This window comes from Amphibalanus amphitrite, unplaced genomic scaffold (assembly GCF_019059575.1).
Source record: "Amphibalanus amphitrite isolate SeventyFive unplaced genomic scaffold, NRLGWU_Aamphi_draft 000268F_arrow, whole genome shotgun sequence".
NCBI classification, from domain to species: domain Eukaryota; kingdom Metazoa; phylum Arthropoda; class Thecostraca; order Balanomorpha; family Balanidae; genus Amphibalanus; species Amphibalanus amphitrite.
The window spans coordinates 176,353-198,804 of record NW_024881763.1 but is presented as its reverse complement, the minus strand read 5'-3'; the positions used below and the strand labels follow the sequence as shown (position 1 = coordinate 198,804).

Sequence of the window (22,452 nt, the reverse complement as noted above, 5' to 3'; positions counted from 1 at the left end):
TACAACTTGGACATGATACAACTCTCCCCGCTCTCCCCTAATTTCTTAGCAGACCAATCGTCGTTTTGAACGAAATTTCCTGTCAGACTAGTTCAGGGCACTGTCATTCACTGTGCCAACATCATTCTTACACATTGCATCGCTTTTCTGCAAGATAAGCTAATTTTTTGCAAGCAGCTGCAAGACGTAAATAAAAATCATATCTAATTCTTTAATTAGACTTTTATAAAAATGTGATTTCGAGCGGCTAAAAATGGACGTTTTATACTAGCCTCTGATTACTCATCTTTCGTTCCATATAGGTGCTTTGCTGCTTTTCCCTGCTACTTTTCGAGATATGCGCCAGTAAACCATGTCCGTGAAGTTAGCGTCAGCAACAGCAACGAATACGATTCAGAATCGCTTCAAAAACTGCCATCAGGTCAATTGGGGGACGGGGAACACGAATATGACATTTATTTTGCCCTAGCTCCCTTCCTTCATCCCTTAATCGTCCCTTAAAGGACGGGGCGCGTCAAAAGTGCCCCAAGGCTTCGTCTGATCGCCAAAATAATGGTCGCAATCGATTCCTCGGGTCAATATCTAACCTCAGTCGAAGGTTCCAGACCTGTGGCTCCTATCCCTCATCCCTTAATCGTCCCTTAAAGGACGGGGCGCGTCAAAAGTGCCCCAAGGCTTCGTCTGATCGCCAAAATAATGGTTGCAATCGATTCCTCGGATCAATATCTAACCTCAGTCGAAGGTTCCAGATCTGTGGCTCCTATCCCTCATCCCTTAATCGTCCCTTAAAGGACGGGGCGCGTCAAAAGTGCCCCAAGGCTTCGTCTGATCGCCAAAATAATGGTCGCAATCGATTCCTCGGGTCAATATCTAACCTCAGTCGAAGGGTCCAGACCTGTGCCTCCTATCCCTCATCCCTTAATCGTCCCTTAAAGGACGGGGCGCGTCAAAAGTGCCCCAAGGCTTCGTCTGATCGTCAAAATAATGGTCGCAATCGATTCCTCGGGTCAATATCTAACCTCAGTCGAAGGTTCCAGACCTGTAGCTCCTATCCCTCATCCCTTAATCGTCCCTTAAAGGACGGGGCGCGTCAAAAGTGCCCCAAGGCTTCGTCTGATCGCCAAAATAAGGGTCGCAATCGATTCCTCGGGTCAATATCTAACCTCAGTCGAAGGTTCCAGACCTGTGGCTCCTATCCCTCATCCCCTAATCGTCCCTTAAAGGACGGGGCGCGTCAAAAGTGCCCCCAGGCTTCGTCTGATCGCCAAAATAATGGTCGCAATCGATTCCTCGGGTCAATATCTAACCTCAGTCGAAGGTTCCAGACCTGTGGCTCCTATCCCTCATCCCTTAATCGTCCCTTAAAGGACGGGGCGCGTCAAAAGTGCCCCAAGGCTTCGTCTGATCGCCAAAATAATGGTTGCAATCGATTCCTCGGATCAATATCTAACCTCAGTCGAAGGTTCCAGATCTGTGGCTCCTATCCCTCATCCCTTAATCGTCCCTTAAAGGACGGGGCGCGTCAAAAGTGCCCCAAGGCTTCGTCTGATCGCCAAAATAATGGTCGCAATCGATTCCTCGGGTCAATATCTAACCTCAGTCGAAGGGTCCAGACCTGTGCCTCCTATCCCTCATCCCTTAATCGTCCCTTAAAGGACGGGGCGCGTCAAAAGTGCCCCAAGGCTTCGTCTGATCGTCAAAATAATGGTCGCAATCGATTCCTCGGGTCAATATCTAACCTCAGTCGAAGGTTCCAGACCTGTGGCTCCTATCCCTCACCCCTTAATCGTCCCTTAACCCGCAACCCGTAGGGGGGGGCCGAAACGGCCCCCCCCCCTGTCCTTTTCGGTCGATATCTCCTAAACGGCTGGAGATATCGCCACCAACCTTTCAGGACCCCTCCGGGCATCAATTTTACACATTGTGACCAAAATTTTTCCAGAGGCTATGATAGGTTGGCCACAAATGACGTCAGAGTGACGTCATGTTCTGTCATTTTCGACCGAAAAAAAGACCTTCGCGAGTAGACCTGTCAGGACTACAGCTTTGAAGATACAGAAAAATGATCAAGACATAAAAGGTGTAGAATTGACAGGGCTACAAAACTGCTATCTCGAATTTTTGAAATTTTTGAGTTTTGACCCCCAAAAATCAAAAAAGCATTTTTTTGGATATATTCGCCAAACAATCCAAAAAGTTTTTTGAGTTTCGAAAAAACCGGAATATATGTGATAGTGCCTACCGTCTTCTATCTACATACCAAATTTCAGATCGATACCTCGTTTTTTGGCCAAGTTATAGCAACAAAACTGTTCAAAAATGATGACGTCAAATTTTCAAACTCAATTTTTGGCAATTCTAGAACTCGTAGAGTAAAACGAAGACCACCATTAGACTCCCCGTGACGAGCTGCATCGAATCGATACCCATTTTATGCAAAAATATCAACTTTGAAATTTGACCTAATTTGACCTGACCTTGACCTGACCTTCACCAAAACGTGACCTAGGCTGGCCCCAAAGGCTGCCTTACCCACATAATCGCATTTGTCATGTAAAATGGACCATAAAACATGTATCACACGACACATTCATATTGTGACCCCCGGTGACCTGACCTCGCTGTGACCTGACCTGGTATCAGTGACCTCAGATAGCAAAGTATGTGTTTGACGAACAATGTACCATCGATGGTTTTCAATAAATTACCAATTTACTCGCTTTCACAGCACATTTCTTGAATTGCCTGTGAACGGTGAAAATCTGACCTTTGACCTGACCTGTGACGTCATCGGTTTGACCTAGGTCAATGAAATTCGGTCACAAGGTAGTTTCCAGGTGGAGCTATCGAACGCCGTTTGAATTTTGAAAATCGGCCGGTAACTTTCCGAGATCTTAGGGGGGGGCCGAAACGGCCCCCCCTACGGGTGGTAGGGTCCGCCGGTAGCCCTACGGGGCGCGGGTTAAAGGACGGGGCGCGTCAAAAGTGCCCCAAGGCTTCGTCTGATCGCCAAAATAATGGTCGCAATCGATTCCTCGGGTCAATATCTAACCTCAGTCGAAGGTTCCAGACCTGTGGCTCCTATCCCTCATCCGTTAATCGTCCCTTAAAGGACGGGGCGCGTCAAAAGTGCCCCAAGGCTTCGTCTGATCGCCAAAATAATGGTTGCAATCGATTCCTCGGATCAATATCTAACCTCAGTCGAAGGTTCCAGATCTGTGGCTCCTATCCCTCATCCCTTAATCGTCCCTTAAAGGACGGGGCGCGTCAAAAGTGCCCCAAGGCTTCGTCTGATCGCCAAAATAATGGTCGCAATCGATTCCTCGGGTCAATATCTAACCTCAGTCGAAGGGTCCAGACCTGTGCCTCCTATCCCTCATCCCTTAATCGTCCCTTAAAGGACGGGGCGCGTCAAAAGTGCCCCAAGGCTTCGTCTGATCGTCAAAATAATGGTCGCAATCGATTCCTCGGGTCAATATCTAACCTCAGTCGAAGGTTCCAGACCTGTGGCTCCTATCCCTCACCCCTTAATCGTCCCTTAACCCGCGCCCCGTAGGGGGGGGGGGCCGAAACGGCCCCCCCCTGTCCTTTTCGGTCGATATCTCCTAAACGGCTGGAGATATCGCCACCAACCTTTCAGGACCCCTCCGGGCATCAATTTTACACATTGTGACCAAAATTTTTCCAGAGGCTATGATAGGTTGGCCACAAATGACGTCAGAGTGACGTCATGTTCTGTCATTTTCGACCGAAAAAAGACCTTCGCGAGTAGACCTGTCAGGACTACAGCTTTGAAGATACAGAAAAATGATCAAGACATAAAAGGTGTAGAATTGACAGGGCTACAAAACTGCTATCTCGAATTTTTGAAATTTTTGAGTTTTGACCCCCAAAAATCAAAAAAGCATTTTTTGGATATATTCGCCAAACAATCCAAAAAGTTTTTTGAGTTTCGAAAAAAACCGGAATATATGTGATAGTGCCTACCGTCTTCTATCTACATACCAAATTTCAGATCGATACCTCGTTTTTTGGCCAAGTTATAGCAACAAAACTGTTCAAAAATGATGACGTCAAATTTTCAAACTCAATTTTTGGCAATTCTAGAACTCGTAGAGTAAAACGAAGACCACCATTAGACTCCCCGTGACGAGCTGCATCGAATCGATACCCATTTTATGCAAAAATATCAACTTTGAAATTTGACCTAATTTGACCTGACCTTGACCTGACCTTCACCAAAACGTGACCTAGGCTGGCCCCAAAGGCTGCCCTACCCACATAATCGCATTTGTCATGTAAAATGGACCATAAAACATGTATCACACGACACATTCATATTGTGACCCCCGGTGACCTGACCTCGCTGTGACCTGACCTGGTATCAGTGACCTCAGATAGCAAAGTATGTGTTTGACGAACAATGTACCATCGATGGTTTTCAATAAATTACCAATTTACTCGCTTTCACAGCACATTTCTTGAATTGCCTGTGAACGGTGAAAATCTGACCTTTGACCTGACCTGTGACGTCATCGGTTTGACCTAGGTCAATGAAATTTGGTCACAAGGTAGTTCCCAGGTGGGGCTATCGAACGCCGTTTGAATTTTGAAAATCGGCCGGTAACTTTCCGAGATCTTAGGGGGGGGGCCGAAACGGCCCCCCCTACGGGTGGTAGGGTCCGCCGGTAGCCCTACGGGGCGCGGGTTAAAGGACGGGGCGCGTCAAAAGTGCCCCAAGGCTTCGTCTGATCGCCAAAATAATGGTCGCAATCGATTCCTCGGGTCAATATCTAACCTCAGTCGAAGGTTCCAGACCTGTGGCTCCTATCCCTCATCCCTTAATCGTCCCTTAAAGGACGGGGCGCGTCAAAAGTGCCCAAGGCTTCGTCTGATCACCAAAATAAGGGTCGCAATCGATTCCTCGGGTCAATATCTAACCTCAGTCGAAGGTTCCAGACCTGTGGCTCCTATCCCTCATCCGTTAATCGTCCCTTAAAGGACGGGGCGCGTCAAAAGTGCCCCAAGGCTTCGTCTGATCGCCAAAATAAGGGACACAATCGATTCCTCGGGTCAATATCTAACCTCAATCGAAGGTTCCAGACCTGTGTCTCCTATCCCTCATCCCTTAATCGTCCCTTAAAGGACGGGGCGCGTCAAGAGTGCCCCAAGGCTTCGTCTGATCGCCAAAATAATGGTCGCAATCGATTCCTCGGGTCAATATCTAGCCTCAGTCGAAGGTTCCAGACCTGTGGCTCCTATCCCTCATCCCTTAATCGTCCCTTAAAGGACGGGGCGCGTCAAAAGTGCCCCAAGGCTTCGTCTGATCGCCAAAATAAGGGTCGCAATCGATTCCTCGGGTCAATATCTAACCTCAGTCGAAGGTTCCAGACCTGTGGCTCCTATCCCTCATCCCCTAATCGTCCCTTAAAGGACGGGGCGCGTCAAAAGTGCCCCCAGGCTTCGTCTGATCGCCTAAATTATGGTCGCAATCGATTCCTCGGGTCAATATCTAACCTCAGTCGAAGGTTCCAGACCTGTGGCTCCTATCCCTCATCTCTTAATCGTCCCTTAAAGGACGGGGCGCGTCAAAAGTGCCCCAAGGCTTCGTCTGATCGCCAAAATAATGGTTGCAATCGATTCCTCGGGTCAATATCTAACCTCAGTCGAAGGTTCCAGATCTGTGGCTCCTATCCCTCATCCCTTAATCGTCCCTTAAAGGACGGGGCGCGTCAAAAGTGCCCCAAGGCTTCGTCTGATTGCCAAAATAATGGTCGCAATCGATTCCTCGGGTCAATATCTAACCTCAGTCGAAGGGTCCAGACCTGTGCCTCCTATCCCTCATCCCTTAATCGTCCCTTAAAGGACGGGGCGCGTCAAAAGTGCCCCAAGGCTTCGTCTGATCGTCAAAATAATGGTCGCAATCGATTCCTCGGGTCAATATCTAACCTCAGTCGAAGGTTCCAGACCTGTGGCTCCTATCCCTCATCCCTTAATCGTCCCTTAAAGGACGGGGCGCGTCAAAAGTGCCCCAAGGCTTCGTCTGATCGCCAAAATAAGGGTCGCAATCGATTCCTCGGGTCAATATCTAACCTCAGTCGAAGGTTCCAGACCTGTGGCTCCTATCCCTCATCCCCTAATCGTCCCTTAAAGGACGGGGCGCGTCAAAAGTGCCCCCAGGCTTCGTCTGATCGCCAAAATAATGGTCGCAATCGATTCCTCGGGTCAATATCTAACCTCAGTCGCAGGTTCCAGACCTGTGGCTCCTATCCCTCATCCCTTAATCGTTCCTTAAAGGACAGGGCGCGTCAAAAGTGCCCCAAGGCTTCGTCTGATCGCCAAAATAATGGTTGCAATCGATTCCTCGGGTCAATATCTAACATCAGTCGAAGGTTCCAGATCTGTGGCTCCTATCCCTCATCCCTTAATCGTCCCTTAAAGGACGGGGCGCGTCAAAAGTGCCCCAAGGCTTCGTCTGATCGCCAAAATAATGGTCGCAATCGATTCCTCGGGTCAATATCTAACCTCAGTCGAAGGGTCCAGACCTGTGCCTCCTATCCCTCATCCCTTAATCGTCCCTTAAAGGACGGGGCGCGTCAAAAGTGCCCCAAGGCTTCGTCTGATCGCCAAAATAATGGTCGCAATCGATTCCTCGGGTCAATATCTAACCTCAGTCGAAGGTTCCAGACCTGTGCCTCCTATCCGTCATCCCTTAATCGTCCCTTAAAGAACGGGGCGCGTCAAAAGTGCCCCAAGGCTTCGTCTGATCGCCAAAATAATGGTTGCAATCGATTCTTCGGGTCAATATCTGACCTCAGTCGAAGTTTCCAGATCTGTGGCTCCTATCCCTCATCCCTTAATCGTCCCTTAAAGGACGGGGCGCGTCAAAAGTGCCCCAAGGCTTCGTCTGATCGCCAAAATAATGGTCGCAATCGATTCCTCGGGTTAATATCTAACCTCAGTCGAAGGTTCCAGACCTGTGGCTCCTATCCCTCATCCCTTAATCGTCCCTTAAAGGACGGGGCGCGTCAAAAGTGCCCCAAGGCTTCGTCTGATCGCCAAAATAATGGTTGCAATCGATTCGTCCTTTAAGGGACGATTAAGGGATGAGGGATAGGAGCCACAGGTCTGGAACCTTCGACTGAGGTTAGATATTGACCCGAGGAATCGATTGCGACCCTTATTTTGGCGATCAGACGAAGCCTTGGGGCACTTTTGACGCGCCCCGTCCTTTAAGGGACGATTAAGGGATGAGGGATAGGAGCCACAGGTCTGGAACCTTCGACTGAGGCTAGATATTGACCCGAGGAATCGATTGCGACCATTATTTTGGCGATCAGACGAAGCCTTGGGGCACTCTTGACGCGCCCCGTCCTTTAAGGGACGATTAAGGGATGAGGGATAGGAGACACAGGTCTGGAACCTTCGACTGAGGTTAGATATTGACCCGAGGAATCGATTGCGACCCTTATTTTGGCGATCAGACGAAGCCTTGGGGCACTTTTGACGCGCCCCGTCCTTTAAGGGACGATTAACGGATGAGGGATAGGAGCCACAGGTCTGGAACCTTCGACTGAGGTTAGATATTGACCCGAGGAATCGATTGCGACCCTTATTTTGGTGATCAGACGAAGCCTTGGGCACTTTTGACGCGCCCCGTCCTTTAAGGGACGATTAAGGGATGAGGGATAGGAGCCACAGGTCTGGAACCTTCGACTGAGGTTAGATATTGACCCGAGGAATCGATTGCGACCATTATTTTGGGCATCAGACGAAGCCTTGGGGCACTTTTGACGCGCCCCGTCCTTTAACCCGCGCCCCGTAGGGCTACCGGCGGACCCTACCACCCGTAGGGGGGGGGGGGGCGTTTCGGCCCCCCCTAAGGTCTCGGAAAGTTACCGGCCGATTTTCAAAATTCAAACGGCGTTCGATAGCCCCACCTGGGAACTAGGGGAAAGTGGGGTAAGACGGTCAGGGTAGGTAAGACGGGCACCCCTTCTGCAGACCAAACCAATAGCGCTACGAGCGAGAAAAATTAGGACCAGAATTGTCTTTCCCACTACACACCACCATTGAAGTTTGGTGATTTTGTGTTCAGTCGATAATCTTTTATTTTGATTTCTTTAAAACACTAATTTCATTGAAAACATCCATAATGTATTGTGCAAGTTTTTGTGTGCAGCACTATACAGCTAAAAACTCGCAATCACTTGTGGTACACTCATATGCCACCAGTGTTCATTTACCGCGGATTTGCTTTGTCTGCATCAAATTGTCCACAGAGAAAAATTGTGCTGAACTTCTTACATTGAGTTAGGGGTAAGACGGGCAACTATGAATCCAATGGGTCTGTAATGGTGAAAATATTTTTGTTGCTGTAGGAAAAAAAGAAGCATTTCTTATAAGAATATCTTCGATTCCGATACTCACAGACATGTTAGCAATATTCCTTCGGCACAGTTTATTCTCGAATGATGAATGTGAAAAACGGTTCTACATGACTTCTGATCTAGGGCCTATATACGAGCATACGCCTTCTGCACAAATCTTGTATACTGCCATTTCCGAGGCACTTGAGACCAACGAGCGACTGTATCAATGCAGCTAATTTCGGGCATTTGTTGCGAGCTGTACTGGTCGGTGAAAGAAGCTGGCCGTCTTGCCCTACCCATGTGACCGTCTTACCCCATGGGGTGGGGTAAGACGGGTTTTTGCAAGGTTTTGCAAAAATAGCTGCAGTTTATTTGTTGAATCAGGTCTAAGTCTCATCTTCTGGCAAATGGAAGTAAAATGTCTAAAAGAGGTTTTCACTCAGTTTCCCGTTTCTATGATGTTTCTAACCGGCCGAAAAATGGCTCCAAAGTTAAGGTGTCCGTCTTACCCCACTTTCCCCTACCTTGTGACCAAATTTCATTGACCTAGGTCAAACCGATGACGTCACAGGTCAGGTCAAAGGTCAGATTTTCACCGTTCACAGGCAATTCAAGAAATGTGCTGTGAAAGCGAGTAAATTGGTAATTTATTGAAAACCATCGATGGTACATTGTTCGTCAAACACATACTTTGCTATCTGAGGTCACTGATACCAGGTCAGGTCACAGCGAGGTCAGGTCACCGGGGGTCACAATATGAATGTGTCGTGTGATACATGTTTTATGGTCCATTTTACATGACAAATGCAATTATGTGGGTAAGGCAGCCTTTGGGGCCAGCCTAGGTCACGTTTTGGTGAAGGTCAGGTCAAGGTCAGGTCAAATTAGGTCAAATTTCAAAGTTGATATTTTTGCATAAAATGGGTATCGATTCGATGCAGCTCGTCACGGGGAGTCTAATGGTGGTCTTCGTTTTACTCTACGAGTTCTAGAATTGCCAAAAATTGAGTTTGAAAATTTGACGTCATCATTTTTGAACAGTTTTGTTGCTATAACTTGGCCAAAAAACGAGGTATCGATCTGAAATTTGGTATGTAGATAGAAGACGGTAGGCACTATCACATATATTCCGGTTTTTTCGAAACTCAAAAAACTTTTTGGATTGTTTGGCGAATATATCCAAAAAAATGCTTTTTTGATTTTTGGGGGTCAAAACTCAAAAATTTCAAAAATTCGAGATAGCAGTTTTGTAGCCCTGTCAATTCTACACCTTTTATGTCTTGATCATTTTTCTGTATCTTCAAAGCTGTAGTCCTGACAGGTCTACTCGCGAAGGTCTTTTTTCGGTCGAAAATGACAGAACATGACGTCACTCTGACGTCATTTGTGGCCAACCTATCATAGCCTCTGGAAAAATTTTTGGTCACAATGTGTAAAATTGATGCCCGGAGGGGTCCTGAAAGTTTGGTGGCGATATCTCCAGCCGTTTAGGAGATATCGACCGAAAAGGACAGGGGGGGGGCGTTTCGCCCCCCCCCCCTACGGGGCGCGGGTTAAGGGACGATTAAGGGGTGAGGGATAGGAGCCACAGGTCTGGAACCTTCGACTGAGGTTAGATATTGACCCGAGGAATCGATTGCGACCATTATTTTGGCGATCAGACGAAGCCTTGGGGCACTTTTGACGCGCCCCGTCCTTTAAGGGACGATTAAGGGAGGAGGGACAGGAGCCACAGGTCTGGAACCTTCGACTGAGGTTAGATATCACCCGAGAAATCGATTGCAACCATTATTTTGGCGACCAGACGAAGCCTTGGGGCACTTTTGACGCGCCCCGTCCTTTAAGGGACGATTAAGGGATGACGGATAGGAGCCACAGGTCTGGAACCTTCGACTGATGTTAGATATTGACCCGAGGAATCGATTGCGACCATTATTTTGGCGATCAGACGAAGCCTTGGGGCACTTTTGACGCGCCCCGTCCTTTAAGGGACGATTAAGGGATGAGGGATAGGAGGCACAGGTCTGGAACCTTCGACTGAGGTTAGATATTCACCCGAGGAATCGATTGCGACCATTATTTTGGCGATCAGACGAAGCCTTGGGGCACTTTTGACGCGCCCCGTCCTTTATGGGACGATTAAGGGATGAGGGATAGGAGCCACAGGTCTGGAACCTTCGACTGAGGTTAGATATTGACCCGAGGAATCGATTGCGACCATTATTTTGACGATCAGACGAAGCCTTGGGGCACTTTTGACGCGCCCCTTCCTTTAAGGGACGATTAACCCTATTAGTGGCAGGCTCCTGGCTACCCCCTATTAGTGGCAGGGGGGGGGGAGCTGTTTACGACCCCCCCTTGATATCTCGAGATCTAACGGGCCGATTTTCAAAATTCAAACGGCGTTCGATTTCGCTCAACGTGATCTACATTTCTAAAAAATAAAAATTAAAAAATGTTAATAGGGGGGGGGGGTAGAGGGGGGTAAAAACGGGCATATTGCAGATACATTTTAGACTGTTTATCACGGCCAGGTTTCTGAACCAATCTTAACGCAACTTTTGCCGATCGATAGACAATGAACCAGGAATTCACATGGATCCCAAAAATATGCATTTTCAAAAATCATAGGCGGATGCAGGTCATTGAGATTGGGGGTAGGTACACAAAAAGTATAGTAAATAAGGTTTTTGTTGGTACTGTTGCTAAAAATGGTGGTAATGGTCTTGTTATGTTACAATTTTCTTATGAGAAAACGACTACAATTGTATTGGTCATGCATAGGCGGTGTCAGGGCACCTATGTTGGGAGGTAAAACATAACCCCCCTTTTTGGACGCCTGGATCCGCCTATTATAGCAAAAACGTGTCAAAAGAGGATGCACAATAACTGTATATGTAATCACATGATACCTTTCATTCACTGTTCGTAAAACTGGTGCAGCATCGTGATCTTCGCCCAAATGACTCGCTTCACGAATAGGACCCCCCGATTCCCAGTGCTCTGGAGCCGCCCCTGGTAAAGTTATGAACTTGAAATTTTCAGGGAATGTGCCCAATTTAGTTTTAGGAAAAGTCAGAAAATTTCAGCATCGTAGCTTCAGCGGTTTCGGAGATATTCCCGAAAAAACCTGAGGGGTGGATAAAAACAACCCCCCCCTGCCACTAATAGGGTTAAGGGATGAGGGATAGGAGGCACAGGTCTGGACCCTTCGACTGAGGTTAGATATTGACCCGAGGAATCGATTGCGACCATTATTTTGGCGATCAGACGAAGCCTTGGGGCACTTTTGACGCGCCCCGTCCTTTAACCCTCGCCGGCCGAGGGGGGGGGGGGCGGGTGCCGCCCCCCCATAGGGCTTTTTCGCGATAGCTCCGAGCACGCTGGCGATAGAGAGCTGAAACTTGGCATATCTGACCTATGATCCAAGCCGCATCTTTTGACACCAACTGCATTTTTGGGTCAGGTCAGGTCACTGACCTATGACGTCATAAGTGAACCTCTGCACGGTCTTCAGATGTCGCAACTTCGCAACGCCCTCACTGCCAGAGGAGATGTCACAGGGAAATGAAACTTGCAGGATCTAGTATCCATTATGAGTCCCACAACTTGTATATCTCGGATTTTTCCTAAAGGTCATATGAGGTCAGGTCATTTTCGTGACCTCACCATTATAAGTCAATGGGGAAAAATGAAAACTGCTATTCTGGCGCCGGGAACGATCTCCAACTATCTCAAGCACACAGAATCGTGATTTTATGCACTCCTTGCAAGGTTAGATGCGTGACTTTGGCAATGTTGACCTTGCGTGACGTCATTTATGACGTCATCAATGTCATATTAGTTTTTCGTCAATAACTCTTGATCAAATTGAGCTAGCGAGTCGGGAAAGCCACCAATGGACTCAGGAAGACCTGGCGAATCGAATGATATGCGACATGACCTCTTTCGACCAACTTCGTGACCTGGGGGTGCTGACCTGACCTTGACCTGAGGTCAACACCCCAAGTTGACCTGACCCGGACAAAAAGCATATCATTCGACGCGCCTGAGCCAGACGAACACGATGCTGCCAAAATCGGCGCTCTGCGGCCGTTTTTTGCGAAGTTATTCACCAAAAACTGAACCGTACCTTGGGGCACTTGACCTGACCTCAGAGGTCACCGGTTGACCTAGGACCTTAAAATCGGGTACCAATCTCTGCGTCTCGTAACGGCGCACACGCTCGTTTTTTCCGCGACGCGCTAGCTCCACCAGGGGCGAAACGGCGAGGGGGGGGGGTCGTACCCGCCCCCCCCCCCCCCTCGGCCGGCGCGTATGTAGAAAACCAATAGGTCCGGCGAGGGTTAACCCGCGCACCGACGGGGGGGGGCGGATATCCGCCCCCCCCTGAGGTTTTTCGCGGATAGCGGAAAAACCGCGGCGCGTAGCACCGCGAAATTTGGTATGACTATTCTCTCATCAATTTTACACATGGTGTGCAAGTTTGAACCTCCTAACTTTTAAGGTCAGGTCACCAGGTCACTTTGAATGACCCAACCTCAAGTCACTTTTTTGCAACTTTGTCACCGTGCCAGAGCTACAGTAGATGTCGGAGGCCTTTGAAAGTCGCAGGATGTTATTAGGTCATTAGTAGCTACAAGTTGTATATCTCGGAATTTTGATGTCGGTGACCTAAGGTCAGGTCAATTTCGCGACCTCCCCATTATAAGTCAATGGGGGAAAAATCAACTCCCTGTTTTTACCACTAAAACGGGTCGGAATGGCCCCATATACCATACATGATTTCACATACGATCAACCTTCACTACCTTGAGGTCTGTTTTGCTGTTGGGCAGCTGTAAGGTCATGTGATGTCATCAAAGGTCACCAAAGGTTTTTTGCCAATAACTCCTTACAGGAACAAGATACAGCCGCGCGGATGGTCTCATTGTGTTCAGCTCGTCAAGACGCATCGAATGATATACATGATGACCTCGAGGTCACGTGACCTGAGGTCAACCTTTGACCTTGACCTTTCGAGGTCAACATATATATCATTCGATGCGGATTGACGAGAGGATCACGATGATGCCCTTAGTTTGTTCCTATCTTGACTACTTCGAAAGTCATTCGAGAAAAACCCTCTCCATATCTAGCGCCGCCATTTTGACTTTTTCGACCCCTGTGACGTCATCTTTGACCTGACCTGAAAATGACCTTAGTAAAAATTGTAGACCTTGTCCGTGCGTATCCGATGCCGTTTACCGCTTGTCGCTATCTTGCTTCGTTCTCGAGATCTCAGGGGGGGCGGTCATCCGCCCCCCCCGTCGGTACTAAGTTGGCGCAGACCCCCGTCGGTGCGCGGGTTAAGGGACGATTAAGGGATGAAGGAAGGGAGCTAGGGCAAAATAAATGTCATATTCGTGTTCCCCGTCCCCCAATTGACCTGATGGCAGTTTTTGAAGCGATTCTGAATCCGACGACGCTGTATTCGTTGCTGTTGCTGACGCTAAGTTCACGGAAATCAGTAAACCACACGATGTAGGGGCAGTTGTCACCTCGCCGCTCTACTGAAGGCCCGGAGCTCTTTGAAGCGCTGGAAGTTGTGAAAAACGAACGCGTATAATCTGAATAAAATATATGTCCCTTAGCTCAGAATTGATCAACGCACACAATGCTGTCAAAAATTTTGGGCCAAACTAAAAAATTCAGTCATTATTAACCCCCAAACACAAGTCAGTGATAATCAACAACTTGCTCTTTAGTTAGACTTCTTGAGAAATGTTATTTCGAGCCGCTAAAAATGACCATGCCATACAAACCACTAGTCATCTTTCTGTCATGCCCTTTTCGCAATTTTTGCTAATGCCTGCTACTCTTCGAGGTCACGTGACCTCACCATTAAAAGTAAATGGGGAATTAAGGAAACTGTTGTTTTTGCACATGGAATGATCTCAAACTGTCTCAAGCACACGGAATCGTGATTTCATGCACTCCTTGCAAGATCCGATGCTTTACTTTTGCATTTTTGACCTTCCGTGACGTCATTTATGACGTCACTACGGTCATAGGAGTTTCTCGTCAGTAACTCATGATCGAATTGAGCCAGCGACTCGGGAAAGCCACCAATGGACTCGGAAAGACCTCCCGAATCGAATGCTATGCAATACGACTTCCTTCGATTAACTTCGTGGCCTGATGGGCTCTGACCTGACCTTGACTCGAGGTCAACACCTTAAGTTGACCTCACCCGGACAAAAAGTATACCATTCGACGCGCCTGAGCCAGGCGAACACGATGGTGCCGAAATCGCTGCTCTGCGACCATTTTTTTTTTTTGCGAAATTATTTACCAAAAAGCAAACCCTACCTTGGGCTTTTTGACTTCACCTCAGAGGTTACCGGTTGACCTGGGACCTTAAAATCGGGTATCAATCGTTCCGTCTTGAAACGGCGCACACGCTTGTTTTTTCCGCGAGGCTCTAGCTCCATTAGGGGCGAAACGGCGAAAAGGGGTCGTACCAACCCTCCCCCCTCGGCCGGCCGAGGGGATGGGGGGTCCGACAATAGGTCCGGCGAGGGTTAAGCAGCTCCACTTCGCTTTTAGCATGTTTGCTTGTCACTGAGATCAACAACTCAATCACAGATAATTTCTAGCACTTTTCCGGGCCCCCGGCCCAGTGTGCGACCTTTGCAGCGGCGCGGCGGCCGGGCAGCGGGCGAAGTCCCCCGCGCCGTCCGCGCCGACCTCTGCCACCCCGTATAGGACCGCCACGGCGCACGTCACGCGCACAGGGAAGCAGTAGGGAATGTCGCCAAATAGCAGGGCGTCACCAATTAGCCTCACCGTATGTAATACGCGGGATAATGACCGCCCTTGGCTACTCTGGTGAGCGCGCGGCACTGAGGACGCTGGTGGGCGTGTGGTGAGCGTGGGCGGGTGCCCACGCTAATGTAGTGCGCTGGGTGAATACGTGCACGACTCGCAGAGCGCCGCTGCCCACGGATTCCAGAGCCGGTACCGGGCCGTGGGGGAGGGCAGAGGTAAACTCCCGGCGGCGCACGGGCCAGACGACCACACACAGACACACCGAGAGTGACGAGGCGCGGTGGCGGGCGAACGTGAATACACGAGTGAATTGAGCGAATCGCCAAGCAGCCCTCGCACTACCGACCCTCAGTCCCACGCCTTCAGTTGAGTACTAACATTTACGATCCAATATCCATCCCACTAATTCATACATATATTGCTGCGATCCGACGCTCGGCGGGCCCGGGGGCGCGGCTGTAGCTGTACTCTGAGCCATCCACGTCCTCTCAGTGCATTCACGTGAAACTGGTAACTTTATTGACAACTCATTTACACGATTAACGGTAGGGGAGTTTGATCGAGAAAAGGGGCGGGGCGGGACAGGAAGGGGGAGGGGAGGGGGAAGCGGGCACCGGCAGCGCCCACCGAGAGCGGCTCCCGAGGGCGCGGCGCACCCTACTGCATAGCTGGCCGGCCCGCGGCCGCAGTGGGCGCCACAGAACGCAACGCAACTCACGCTGAACGAACGCGCCGCACACACAGATAACTAGGTCTGAACTCATATACACAGCCGGCGGCCGGAGCGGGACGGGGCGCGGGCGCACCCGGGACGCCGCGCCACCAACCATTCGGACGCGCCCCGCGACTTCGTCACCGCCGCCGCCGCCGTTTGGCACATCCGTGTGCAAAAATATGGGAGTGTCTCGGGTACCGTCCCTGAGGGCGGCGCGGGCGACCCAGCGGCGGCGCCCCGAGGCGCGCCTCACATACAGCCTACTCTACAACAGCGTCAAGGTGTGTGGTGAGGGTGCGGCGCTCCGTGCAGGCCGCACCGCCGACTAGACACTGGAATGGGGCGGCGAGCGAGCGAGCGCCGGCGCGCCCGGACGACCGCGCCCTCATCGCACGTCCGAAATGTTGACCGACGAGCCGAATATCTTCTGCAGCTCCTCCTCGTAGTTTTCCATCTCGCGCTTCATGACATCCATGCAGGGGCCGAGCAGGCGCTCGAACGCCTCGCGGTCGAGGAAGGCCAGCCGCACGTCGCCGACCGCGTAGGCCGAGGCGGCGCGCGGGTTCTTGGTGATGAGCGCCAGCTCGCCCAGGTAGCCGCCTTTCTCGATGACGTTTATCTGGCGGCGAAAGGCGCCAGGGTCACCGGCGCACACTGACCAGCACAACAGATTCGACGGGAAGTCGTTTCGAGAACAAACCACAGTTCCTTTCATCGTGTGCCTTCAGCTTTGCATGCACCGTGCAATGGAAAATCGAGCGTTTCCGAGCTAAGAATGGGAGCTGTCCGTCACAGTCCGGTACCGAGAGCAAACACCGGACGGCTGGCGAACAACAGCGCCGCCTATAAAACTGGGTTACATGAACAAGTAAATGCGTATGAGGAACGGAATTTCCTGTCCGCTCACCATTGCAGTCCGTTTGTAACACGCAATTTACTGCACTCATGCACCCCGGTCTATACGTCAGGCATTAAACCTCGCACAGCCTTGGATACAATTTAGTTGCTTCGGGACCAAATATTACGCCTTGGCAAAGATATGGACAGTGGATACCCTATTTTCTCATCTATTTTCACCCAACAATTAACTTTCGTCTGTATGCCCAAGCATGCAATGCGGTAACCCCACCACTTTCGGGACTTTGTATTATAACGAGTATGCAGCTCTGTAGCTCCAACGTCATGACACAAAGGACCAGCCAGTTGGGGAACGCCTTAGAACAGAGAAATGAAACTGATCACTTTTTCCTGATAGAAGTGGCCGTGGCACTGGGCGGCTACGTTCCGTTGGCTGGGTAGTGCCGCGGGCGGCCGTTGGCGGGTGCGGCCCCTGCCGTCCGACTGCTGCGCGGCACGTACCGCGGCTACTCCCCCGCCCCCCCCCCCCCTCCCCCGGATCACGGCACAATGCCGACGCCGCCGCCGGCGCGCACAAATAAACGCCCAGCTGTGTATTATCTCAGACGAGCCCGGCTGCGCAGGAGCCGGCCGGCAGCGGCGCCCGTACCGACTCTATCGGCTGCTGCCGGCCAGCAGCAGTGGCGCCCGTACCGACTCTGTATGGGGTCCGACGGAGCCGCCCAGCAGCAGTGGCGCCCGTACCGACTCCGTATGGGATCCGACGGGGCGGGCCAGCAGTAGTGGCGCCCGTACCGACTCCGTATGGGGTCCGACGGGGCCGGCCAGCAGTGGCACCCGTTCAGACACTATCGGCTCCGCCAAACATTATCTTTGCCACCCGCTTTTGCACAATGTCTGGTTTCTTAGGTAAAAAATGGGTGCTTATAATTGAGATGGGCATCGACTTTGCAATAAATTAAGCAAAATTACTTTTTAGCCTAACGAATGTGACATTTCAACAGTGGCATTTACGTCGTAGGAAGTTGTAAAATCTATCCCTTTAAAACATTTGATTTCTTTTCACTCCGTTAGCCTCTCCGAACCCTAACAGATATTAAAAAACACTGTTATTGTTACTGTTCCTGAGTTATTGAACATTATGGTTCAAATCTGTAGCACAGTTTATGGAAAAGGTTCCTCATTCGTTGCAATTCTCGTTAGTGCGTGGATCAGAGTCCCCCGCCCGGCTCACCTGGACTGTCCGAGTCCCCCCGCCCGGCTCACCTGGACCTCCGCCTGTCCGTGCTCGGTGCGTGTGATGCGCACGGTGCCCTCCTCGACAAAGTACATGCCGTCGGCCTCGTCGCCCTGCTCGATGATGAGCTCCCCGTCGGTGAAGGTGCGCGGCACCAGCGCGTCGGCCAGGTTCATCCGCTCGTACGGCTGCCGGCGCGACCGAGACCAGTCAGAGGGGACGGCGGGGCCAGCCCGAGCCGGGGAGAGGACCGGGCAGGGGCCAGTCCGAACCGAGGAGAGGACCGGGCAGGGGCCAGTCAGAGCCGGGGAGAGGACCGGGCAGGGGCCAGTCCGAACCGGGGAGGGACCGGCCCGCCCGGGAATTCATTGCTCCAGGGACATCCTCCGACCCAGCCGTCCCAGCGAATCCCGCCTTTATATGAACCGAAACATCACTAATCAAGTATTTCGTTTCAAAGAACTTATTGCATGCTGCAGCAGAAGTTTGTGGTACCTACCAGAAAGAAATATGATTCCGCATCAGCGATGTCATGCGAAACCTCTCTAACGCGGGTAACAAAAACACAATGCTAAAGAGATATTGACTTTCACCGTAACAAATACCTACCAATTCAATCAAACGAAAAGCCAACATCGATATGACTTTATCTCGGTGCCAACAATAGTCCGAACATGCATAAATACATGGGCATTTCCTACACAAGCATTCATGCCGATCCGTGTGACGTGCAGATTGATAAGCCATTTGCATAAGTTGAGATGGAGCGTAATTCTGGATCAATCAATATTTGCCCTCAGTAACCGCCCATAGCCGGGGTAGCTACTGAACGCAGCTCAGACAATATTAGGCGATACTCGCGATCAGTTACCGCCCATAGCGACACCAGGTCCAGTGCGAAAAGGGCTCCTAGGACATCCCAGGGCACGTATGATGAGGACAATTTGGAGTCAATAGCTATTCGAGTTCAATCAAGGCGATGGGTTTATCGGGCGGTCCTAAGACAGCCCACAGAAAAACTCGGCGCTCCACTTTCACGGATACGTTAACAGAAATGCCTCAGAGGGTGCAAGTCAGCCGAGCCCCTCCCTCCGGCCACGCGGGCAGCTCTGCGCGGTGTCCGAGCGCTACCAGACCGTCACCGTTCACCCGGAGCGCCGCCGGGGCGGGGTGCGGTGCCGGGCCGCGGTGCGGTGACACGGCGCTGCTGCCGGCGGGTCTGAATGGCCCGGTGACGCCTGCCGGACGCCGCCGGCGCGCAACTGGGCGGATCCGGCGCCGCCGCTCGATGGACCATCATTGACGACATTACCTGACAAGATACACATCCTGATACAATAGAGCAGCACGCCGACCGACCATCGCCGGCCCGCCGGCCGCAGACACGGTCTCCGTGGCCACTACCGGGAACGATACAAGGAGAGTTCTACGAGGACACAGTAGGCATTACTGTGTCCTCGTAGACCCGGTAGTGGTCTCCGTGGCCACTACCGGGAGCGATACAAGGAGAGTTCTACGAGGACACAGTATAAATATCGTGGTAGTTTTACACAAAGATAAAGAAATAGAATCTCTTCTCGCCTGCCTTACGCCCATCGAGCTTGTTGCGCAGGAGCCGACAGTGGCCGTCAAATTGAGAAATTCCAGCATGTAGTCCGAAGAATTTAGAAACCACTAGCCAATAGGAGAGGTATTGGCCATCGCATCCATTAGTCTTGTACTCACTGGCTCAGACTACTGGGGAAGATACAGCCCAACACGTATCAGTTGGAGCGACTCGATGCCGAGCTCTCACCACCAGAGTCCCACCACGCCCAGAGCAGGAGGCCGACCGGGCCACGGACGCAGCGGCCGGGGTCTGCAGTCGCCGGTCCACATCGGCGGCCGGGGTCTGCAGTCGCCGGTCCACAGCGGCGGCCGGGGCCTGCAGTCGCCGGTCCACAGCGGCGGCCGGGGCCTGCAGTCGCCGGTCCACAGCGGCGGCCGGGGTTTGCAGTCCGGTCCACAGCGGCCGGCGCGGCCGTCCCACCCGGCAGGGCGGCTGCCGCCGGTGTGTGTGCACGCGTATGGACTGCATCTAGCGCTGAGCTGAAGGAGTACGGCCATCTCTGGGGCCCGCGGCGGTCAGCACAGCTGGAGAGACATGCCGTCAGTCACACTGCTGGACCGAGGACCAGCCGTCAATTACGCTACTGTACCGAAGACCAGCCGTAAGTCACACTGCTGGACCTAGGTAAGAACTGTAGTTAGAAACCTGCCGCCAGCCACAACAGGATAGAGGTGTGGACCGAGGTCAGCTGGCAGCTGGACAGACGGTCCTGCCGTCCCTTACACTACTGGACCAAGGTCAGCACAGCAGGGAGACCTGCTGTCAGCTGTCAGCACAGCTAAAGACCTGCCGTCACAACTGGGGAGCTGCCGTCAGCACCACTGGGGAGCTGCTTTCAGCACAATTGGAGACCTGCCCTCAGCCCAACTGGAGAGCTGCCGTCACTCACAGCAGCTAGATGATGATGATGAATTGGGGTTTTTGGGCGCCCGGACTACAGTGGTCATCGGCGCCCATTGCAGCAGCTAGAGCAGCTAGACCTGCCTCACTGCCAGACCGAGATCAGAGCGGCAGCTAAAAGGCTGCCGTCAGCACAGCTAGACAGAGGTCGACCTGCCGCCAGTCGGACTGCTGGACAGACTGACCGCCCCGGCGTCACCTGCACACGTCCACCGGACAGGGACCCGCCATCCCCGCAACGGTCCGCCAACCATCTAGGCTGCTCCTGGCGCTCGCGAGGTCCAGTTGTATCCGTGGACCGGACCAGTCACCTGGGCCACTAGTTTTCGATCGCGAGGTGCTCACTCGGGGGAGGGGGGGGGGGCTCAATGGACACGCGCACGTCCCGTTTGTCATTTATGTTTTGAACCGACTATGCAGTATGCGCACACAATGGGGACGCTCTCTGGAGAGGCCTTGAAAACTGTGCGCCCCAGAAAACTGAGCATTCAGGTACAACAGTTTCGCCCGCCTGGAGCAGCGACGAACGTTTAGGAGGGAAGGAGCACGGAAGAGGCAAAAGTTCATATTGTTGGAGGTTAAAGTTAAAAGTGAATTGGTGTTAAACTTAAAGTATACCTACACAGCAGCCACAATGGAGGCGGGGTTGAAGTGGTATTCTGGTATTGATCTAACGTTTAGTTAGGAGGCTAAAATTTGCAACTAAAATGTGCTATTTAATGATGAACCAGGCCTGTCTACTGTCTAGAATAAGTTGATGGGTAAAGACATAGGTAATATCCCCTTTCAGAGCGTATCAATGTCATACTTGATAAGTTCGTCGGCAAAAAACATTACTGCTCAGTTTCCCATCGTACGGTACGCACCTCGAGAGCCTTAAGCATTGGCACCGTCTCCAGCAGCGACTCGTACATTTTCCGCTTCTTGAAGGCGTTCTTCAGCACGATACGCCGAAACGTCTGCCGGTCCATGGCCCACAGCGAGCCCTCCTCGTCCGCCTGGAGCACGGAGCGGGGCATGTCAGCCTGGAGCACAGCACGGGGCATGTCAGCGCACAGAGCACACAGTGGGTGCATCAGCACACGGCATGGCAGTGCACAGCACGGCGCGGGGCATGTCAGCGCACACAGTGGGTACATCAGCGCACGGCATGTCAGCGCACAGAGCACAGTGGGTACATCAGCACACGGCATGTCAGCGCACAGAGCACACAGTGGGTACATCAGCACACGGCATGTCAGCACACAGCACAGCAAGGGGCATGTCAGCGCACAGAGCACGGCGCGGGGTATGTCAGCACACCGGGGACGGTGAAACCCTCCAGCACACAGCGGGAGGTCACCAGCACACAATATCAGTCAGCACACAGAGCATAACGTGATCTGTCGGCACACAATAGTCATCAGCACTAACATTACTCAGCACAGAGATCAAAGCAGGATCCCATCAGCACGCACACAGCACAGCGGGATCTGTCGGTCAACTCAGAGTCGTCAGCACACAAGCCACAGCGGAAGCGCATTCGGTGTCGACGACCGACGCTATGACGGCTCTGTTCAGCCAGCGCAGGGTTTCAGCAGGAGCATGTCTAACTGAAACCTCACGCCAGGGAGGGGCAGTCATGGAGGAACGTGTGAATGCGGCGGACGTGGACTGACGGTGCCGACTGCTCGCCACACTATCAGCGAGACGGTCCGGCCGGGAGCACCGCACCCAGCTGCCTCTCCGGGCCACAGGCCACACCAACATGGAAACGGACCCGCCCACCCAGAGACTACAAATAACGCCCCATCAACGGAACGGACGGACAACGCCCCGTCGGACACATCCGCTACGGGCGGAAAACCGGTAACCAGCAGACAGCTGAGTCGACACCGGGTTTTATCGGCATTGGCGGCGACCACGGCCACCGTGCTTATGCGCCACACTATTCCGAACAACCAAAACAGAA

The 22,452-nt window shown here is 51.8% G+C and overlaps 1 protein-coding gene across 1 annotated transcript in view; it reads right to left on the bottom strand.

Moving 5' to 3' along the window:
• Positions 1-15,684: 15,684 nt before the first annotated feature.
• LOC122386959 (cAMP-dependent protein kinase type II regulatory subunit-like) overlaps positions 15,685-22,452 on the bottom strand; it is a 46,569-nt gene continuing 39,801 nt past the window's right edge. The window contains exons 7-9 of the mRNA XM_043376714.1: positions 21,368-21,499; positions 18,022-18,180; positions 15,685-16,516 (exon numbers count right to left, since the gene is read on the bottom strand). Coding sequence (XP_043232649.1) covers positions 16,283-16,516; positions 18,022-18,180; positions 21,368-21,499 — 525 coding nt within the window. The 3' untranslated portion in view covers positions 15,685-16,282. The remainder of the gene's footprint in view (positions 16,517-18,021; positions 18,181-21,367; positions 21,500-22,452) is intronic.